The sequence below is a fragment of the Protomyctophum parallelum genome (assembly GCF_964188405.1).
Source record: "Protomyctophum parallelum genome assembly, chromosome: 10".
In the NCBI taxonomy this organism is placed as follows: domain Eukaryota; kingdom Metazoa; phylum Chordata; class Actinopteri; order Myctophiformes; family Myctophidae; genus Protomyctophum; species Protomyctophum parallelum.
Genome location: NC_139704.1, coordinates 47539079 through 47546578, shown reverse-complemented (window position 1 = coordinate 47546578; position 7500 = coordinate 47539079). Strand labels below are relative to the sequence as shown.

The window sequence follows — 7500 nt, the reverse complement described above, 5'->3', positions numbered from 1 at the left end:
GTGTGTACTGTTGTTGTGTCAAACATCTGCATGCCTGCAGGACTGTACCGCTCTGCTAAAGTAGGTTAACACAACATACAAGTTGAACATCTCTCTACCCCCTCTCTCTCTCTCTCTCTCTCTCTCTCTCTCTCTCAAGCTAGATGTATACATACTGTAGTTGCACACTGCATAGTGCATACTGTACCTGCCAACACTCCTGAATTTGCAGTAGCAGGAGTCTCCTGAATTTGTACCGTCTCTCTCCTGCCGTGCTTCAATTGTAATTTCTCCTGCAAATATCCGTACTTAACCCATGTCGACCTGGGAACGATTCTACAAATGCCTTCAAAAGATTTCACACAGTTTTCTGAAAAACCTATGCTGCTATGTCAGTGTCACTATTTCATGTCAAGGACCCCTAGAATTATATGTAAATGGCCACCGACCCCCATCTGAAAATATGTTGTTCCAGGGACCCTCCGCCAGAAGCAAAGATTTGAATTAAAAACGTTCGCTCTGAAAGAATATATTCAAACATTTGGGCCATATTTTCATGATTTAAAAAAAAATAGCAGACCTACAAGCTAAGACCTTGTAGATCTGCTATTTTTCAATAGCTAAAGTATAACTAATAATGCTTAGTTAAAACACCAAAAGGGGTTCCCGCCCAGAATGGGTTAATGTTAGATAAATCTACCCAGAGGCCTAAGGATCACTCACAGGTTGGCAGAGAGCCAACTATCGCAAACACCAAAAACATCAAAATGCGCCCGACGTCCGTCCATGGCTGTCTGTGACTATGCATTATTGCGCCTCAATTCCCCAGCAGCGCTGAGAAGCCCGCCTCACTGATTTATTTTTGTTGTCTTTTTTGGTCACGTGATCCAAACGCGTGACGTATCCTACTGTGTTCCAGGGAAACCACTTAGGCCTATAAGTCTTAAAAGTTATCCAAAAAAGCTGCGCGTTAAACAATGAAAACGTAACTCTTCTTCGGGAAGGAAAGAGATTATAAGTGTTAATGAATGTTCTCTCTGTCTCTGTCTGTCTGCAGCCTAAACCCACTAAGGGAAGGATGCGTATCCACTGTCTGGAGAACCTAATGAATGTTCTCTCTCTCTCTCTCTGTCTGCAGCCTAAACCCACTAAGGGAAGGATGCGTATCCACTGTCTGGAGAACCTAATGAATGTTCTCTCTCTCTCTCTCTGTCTGCAGCCTAAACCCACTAAGGGAAGGATGCGTATCCACTGTCTGGAGAACCTAATGAATGTTCTCTCTCTGTCTGCAGCCTAAACCCACTAAAGGAAGGATGCGTATCCACTGTCTGGAGAACCTAATGAATGTTCTCTCTCTGTCTGCAGCCTAAACCCACTAAAGGAAGGATGCGTATCCACTGTCTGGAGAACCTAATGAATGTTCTCTCTCTCTCTCTCTGCAGCCTAAACCCACTAAAGGAAGGATGCGTATCCACTGTCTGGAGAACCTAATGAATGTTCTCTCTCTCTCTCTGTGTCTGCAGCCTAAACCCACTAAGGGAAGGATGCGTATCCACTGTCTGGAGAACCTAATGAATGTTCTCTCTCTCTCTGTCTCTGTCTCTGTCTCTGTCTCTGTCTCTGTCTCTGTCTCTGTCTCTCTGTCTCTCTCTCTGTCTGCAGCCTAAACCCACTAAGGGAAGGATGCGTATCCACTGTCTGGAGAACGTGGACAAGGCGCTGCAGTTCCTGAAGGAGCAGAGGGTCCACCTGGAGAACATGGGCTCACACGACATCGTGGACGGAAACCACCGCCTCACCCTGGGTCTGATCTGGACCATCATCCTCCGCTTCCAGGTACGCACGCACGCCACGCACGCACACACACACACACGTACACACACACACACACACACACACCGCCTCACCCTGGGTCTGATCTGGACCATCATCCTCCGCTTCCAGGTACACGCACGCACGCACGCACGCACGCGCGCGCGCACGCACACACACACACACACACACACACACACACACACACACACACACACACACACACACACACACACACACACACACACACCGCCTCACCCTGGGTCTCAACCTGAGCTATGCTAAAAACCATAATGGTAAAAAAGTCTGTCGACTGCGTTTGACAAACTGAACGCATGGAATTCAACGGCCCCAAACCACACCAAAGGGTGGAGGCGGTTTTAGCGTTAACTCCGTTTGGACCCCAAGGAGGAGCTGCATGGTGACCCTTTGGTGTTGGTTTGGACCCAAGGAGGAGCTGCATGGTGACCCTTTGGTGTTGGTTTGGACCCCAAGGAGGAGCTGCATGGTGACCCTTTGGTGTTGGTTTGGACCCCAAGGAGGAGCTGCATGGTGACCCTTTGGTGTTGGTTTGGACCCCAAGGAGGAGTTGTATGGTGACCCTTTGGTGTTGGTTTGGACCCCAAGGAGGAGCTGCATGGTGACCCTTTGGTGTTGGTTTGGACCCCAAGGAGGAGTTGTATGGTGACCCTTTGGTGTTGGTTTGGACCCAAGGAGGAGTTGTATGGTGACCCTTTGGTGTTGGTTTGGACCCCAAGGAGGAGTTGCATGGTGACCCTTTGGTGTTGGTTTGGACCCAAGGAGGAGTTGTATGGTGACCCTTTGGTGTTGGTTTGGACCCCAAGGAGGAGTTGCATGGTGACCCTTTGGTGTTGGTTTTAGGGCTAGTTCAGACTATAGTTGACGATTTCATCAACAAATGAAATGTGAGGGAAAATAAAGGGAAGCTCCGCACACTCAATCTGCGCACAATCGTTTTATTTTTTTGCAAGCTTTCGGTCTACTGACCTTCTTCAGGCATCAGTAGACCGAAAGCTTGCAAAAAAATAAAACGATTGTGCGCAGATTGAGTGTGCGGAGCTTCCCTTTATTTTCCCTCATATTCCTTTTGTGGCTCCAGCACCTCCCTAAAGTTTTAGCAGATGAGCGGTGGTCCCTCTTCTATTTTTATCAACAAATGAAATAAAATACGGAGGGGACTAGTGGAGAAAGAGATCCAGTGGAACTCAGTGGGTTATCCCCAGCCAGCGTAAAGATGAAAGTACGACAGACAGACGGGGAGAGATTCTCCTAATTTAACTGAAGCTTAGTTAGAGCGACACATTGGTGGGTCAACAAACAGTCCGAATTACACAAACGCCAAAATCCAATCACTTTGCACATGACAGCGCTGGACAGACAGACCTATAATGATCTGATTTAGGATCAGCCTCCACATGACAGCGCTGGACAGACAGACCTATAATGATCTGATTTAGGATCAGCCTTCAGTCGACGTGAACAAAGCCTCCTGTCACCTCGCTACAAATCAAAGGGAATTTAACCCATTCTGACCTGAGATCAGATTCTAAAAAGGTCTTCTACATCCTGACAGTTTTCCATTCTGACCTGAGATCAGATTTAAAAAAAAAAGTCTTCTATGTCAGTCGCTCTTCGATTAAAAAAAAAAATAGCAGACCTACAAGCTCGTAGCGCGCCACTCGGTGGCGCGCTATGAGCTTGTAGATCTGCTATCTTTCAATAGCTAAAGCACGACATGATGCTAACACCAAAATGGGTTCCCGCGCAAAATGGGTTAAAAGGCCATTCCGTCTCATTCTTGACGTGGAGTGTTCACTTCTAGATCTAATTGAATCTTAACAGTCAGCAGCAGCAGCAGGTTGAACCTGTTAACATCCTCCACCTGCTTTCATCTGCTCTGCGTTGACGTGCACGCACAGTACACCGAGTACAGTACAGTACAGACTGCTCTGGGATCGTTTGATCTACTGTACCCTAGAGAGTGTGTTGTTCTGTGATCGTCAGCGAACAGCCCTGTCTGTTCTTTAAGCGGTGTGCTTGCCTTTATCCTCTCTGTGTGTGTGTGTGTGTGTGTGTGTGTGTGTGTGTGTGTGTATGTGTGTGTGTGTGTGTGTGTGTGTTAATGTAATACACAGCACATCATGTGTGTGTTTGCAGACAGTTGCACGTCACCGCATTATTTATCTACTCCAGGGGTGTCCAAAGTGTGGCCCACGGGCCAAATGGGACGATTGTTTTTTACGGCCCTCAGGCTTCATACCTGAATTGTATTATGAATAATGGATACAAGCTAATCCAAAGGTTTGACGACGACTATAGAGTAGAAAACAACTAGGCTCTGTTTCAGTCTTTTTCTACTTTTAGCAGCCTACGTAGTCGGCTTTCTTTTCTTGTTATGGTCATGTTAAATGTTACAGCAAATCGCTCATTGGAAGTTGTACAACTTTGAGGTGCGATATGCGTGTAAATGTGAAGATGACACCTCGGCGTTATCCTTCATTGCGTCTGTGTTGCGTTTTGTCTGTTTAGGAAGCTCTCTGAAAACCACACGGACGATCTACAAGCTCACAGCGCCTCGTGAGCTTGTAGATCAGTTAGCTGAACGTTCGTCCAGAGAATAGCGACGCTATAGCGTTCACGTGTGTTAGAATCTCTGAACACCGCTTCTCTCTCTCTGAAAGTCCCTGAAGTTTACACAGGGGCGCCGGTGGCTCAGGGGTAGAGTGGCTGGATGGTAACCGCGAGGTCGCCAGTTTGAGTTAGTGTCGAAGTGTCCTTGAGCAAGACTCTGAACCCCTAATTGCTCCTGATGTGCTGGTTGGTGCCTTGCATGGTGTCCACCACCATCGGTGTGTGAATGTGTGTGTGAATGGGTGAATGTAATGCACAATCTATGTAAAGCGCCTTGGATAAAGGCGCTATATAAATGCACCATTTACCATTTGACACTGCTTCTCTCTCTGAACGTCCTGAAGCTTACACTGCTTCTCTGTGTGTTTCAGATCCAGGACATCGTTGTGGATACCGAGGACAACAAGGAGAAGAGGTCTGCTAAAGACGCCCTGCTGCTCTGGTGTCAGATGAAGACTGCAGGGTGAGAATACACACACGCACCAACGCATGCACACACACACACAATGCACACATGCACCAACGCATGCACACACACAATGCACACACCAACGCATGCACACAAACGCAATGCACACACCAAGGCATGCACACACACACAATGCACACATGCATGCCCAAGCACCTGCACACAGACACATGCGCAAACTTACATTATTGTGTCATGGGAGATATTCAAATATTCAAAATATGTTTTGTAATTAAAAAAACTATATATTCTTACAGCTGAAGCTGACAACTACAACATTTTACATAACATATAATATATATTATATCATATCCACCTAATAAACAATGAGATGAGGCCGTTTGTTTTGTTTTGTAAACACAGTACAGTTAAGGTGGTTGTATTGCACACTGGGTGCGTTTTACGGAAAACCGATGGAGAAACGCAGGTAAAAATCTGAAAAACACGCTCCGTGTGCGATGACCTTTACAGTTATTTATGGGTTTTTGTTTTTATTTGTTTCCTCCTTTTTTCAGTCCAACTATAATAACCTTACAGTGTTCACGTACAAACCTTCAGGTTGTTCTCTGGTGGAGTGTCCATCGGGACCAGGTGGGCTTAACGATGGAGTGACATTAATACGTCGTCTTCTCCTTCTCCTCCTCCTCAGCTATCCCAACGTCAACATCCACAACTTCTCCACCAGCTGGAGAGACGGAATGGCCTTCAACGCCCTCATCCACAAACACAGGTAACAAACTACCTCATGACACCTCATCCACCAACACAGGTAACAAAACACCTCATCCACAAACAATTTACAATTTAGGCATTTAGCAGACGCTCAGAAAATCAATAATGGTGTGTGTGTGTGTGTGTGTGTGTGTGTGATCCAGACCGGACCTGATAGACTTCGACAAGCTGAAGAAGTCCAACGCTCATCATAACCTTCAGAACGCCTTCAACCTGGCCGAGGCACACCTAGGACTGACCAAGCTACTGGACGCAGAGGGTGAGACGTTTAATCACTAAACTAACCCTAGGACTGACCAAGCTGCTGGACGCAGAGGGTGAGACGTTTAATCAATAAACTAACCCTAGGACTGACCAAGCTACTGGACGCAGAGGGTGAGACGTTTAATCACTAAACTAACCCTAGGACTGACCAAGCTACTGGACGCAGAGGGTGAGACGTTTAATCACTAAACTAACCCTAGGACTGACCAAGCTACTGGACGCAGAGGGTGAGACGTTTAATCAGTAAACTAACCCTAGGACTGACCAAGCTGCTGGACGCAGAGGGTGAGACGTTTAATCACTAAACTAACCCTAGGACTGACCAAGCTACTGGACGCAGAGGGTGAGACGTTTAATCAATAAACTGACCAAGGGCCCAGGCCGTAGCGTAACGGTCTGGGCACCGGACTGGTAATCCAGTCGCAGTGTGCCGCGGGTTCGACTCCCGGACCCGACACGGCCTTTACTGCATGTCATCCCCCCATCTCTCTCCCCTTTCCTGTCAGCCTACTGTCTGTCCCTTCAAAAAAAATCAATAAAAGGCGTAAGCCGCAAAAACAAATATCTTAAAAAATAATAATAATAATAAACTGACCAAGCTACTGGACGCAGAGGGTGAGACACATTGAATCAGTAAACTGACCAAGCTACTGGACGCAGAGGGTGAGACGTTTAATCAATAAACTAACCCTAGGACTGACCAAGCTGCTGGACGCAGAGGGTGAGACGTTTAATCAGTAAACTAACCCTAGGACTGACCAAGCTACTGGACGCAGAGGGTGAGACGTTTAATCAATAAACTAACCCTAGGACTGACCAAGCTACTGGACGCAGAGGGTGAGACGTTTAATCACTAAACTAACCCTAGGACTGACCAAGCTACTGGACGCAGAGGGTGAGACGTTTAATCACTAAACTAACCCTAGGACTGACCAAGCTGCTGGACGCAGAGGGTGAGACGTTTAATCAATAAACTAACCCTAGGACTGACCAAGCTGCTGGACGCAGAGGGTGAGACGTTTAATCAATAAACTAACCCTAGGACTGACCAAGCTACTGGACGCAGAGGGTGAGACGTTTAATCAGTAAACTGACCCTAGGACTGACCAAGCTGCTGGACGCAGAGGGTGAGACGTTTAATCAGTAAACTGACCCTAGGACTGACCAAGCTACTGGACGCAGAGGGTGAGACGTTTAATCACTAAACTAACCCTAGGACTGACCAAGCTACTGGACGCAGAGGGTGAGACGTTTAATCAGTAAACTAACCCTAGGACTGACCAAGCTACTGGACGCAGAGGGTGAGACGTTTAATCACTAAACTAACCCTAGGACTGACCAAGCTACTGGACGCAGAGGGTGAGACGTTTAATCACTAAACTAACCCTAGGACTGACCAAGCTACTGGACGCAGAGGGTGAGACGTTTAATCAGTAAACTAACCCTAGGACTGACCAAGCTGCTGGACGCAGAGGGTGAGACGTTTAATCACTAAACTAACCCTAGGACTGACCAAGCTACTGGACGCAGAGGGTGAGACGTTTAATCAATAAACTAACCCTAGGACTGACCAAGCTGCTGGACGCAGAGGG

The 7500-nt window shown here is 47.1% G+C and overlaps 1 protein-coding gene across 10 annotated transcripts in view; it reads left to right on the top strand.

The window, feature by feature from the left end:
- LOC310866085 (spectrin beta chain, non-erythrocytic 1-like) overlaps positions 1–7500 on the top strand; it is a 231690-nt gene that overhangs the window by 133262 nt on the left and 90928 nt on the right. For all 10 annotated transcript variants that reach the window (XM_083775398.1, XM_083775399.1, XM_083775391.1 and 7 more), the window contains 4 exons: positions 1642–1815; positions 4815–4906; positions 5562–5642; positions 5788–5903. In XM_083775398.1, the coding sequence (XP_083631524.1) occupies positions 1642–1815; positions 4815–4906; positions 5562–5642; positions 5788–5903 (463 nt within the window). The remainder of the gene's footprint in view (positions 1–1641; positions 1816–4814; positions 4907–5561; positions 5643–5787; positions 5904–7500) is intronic.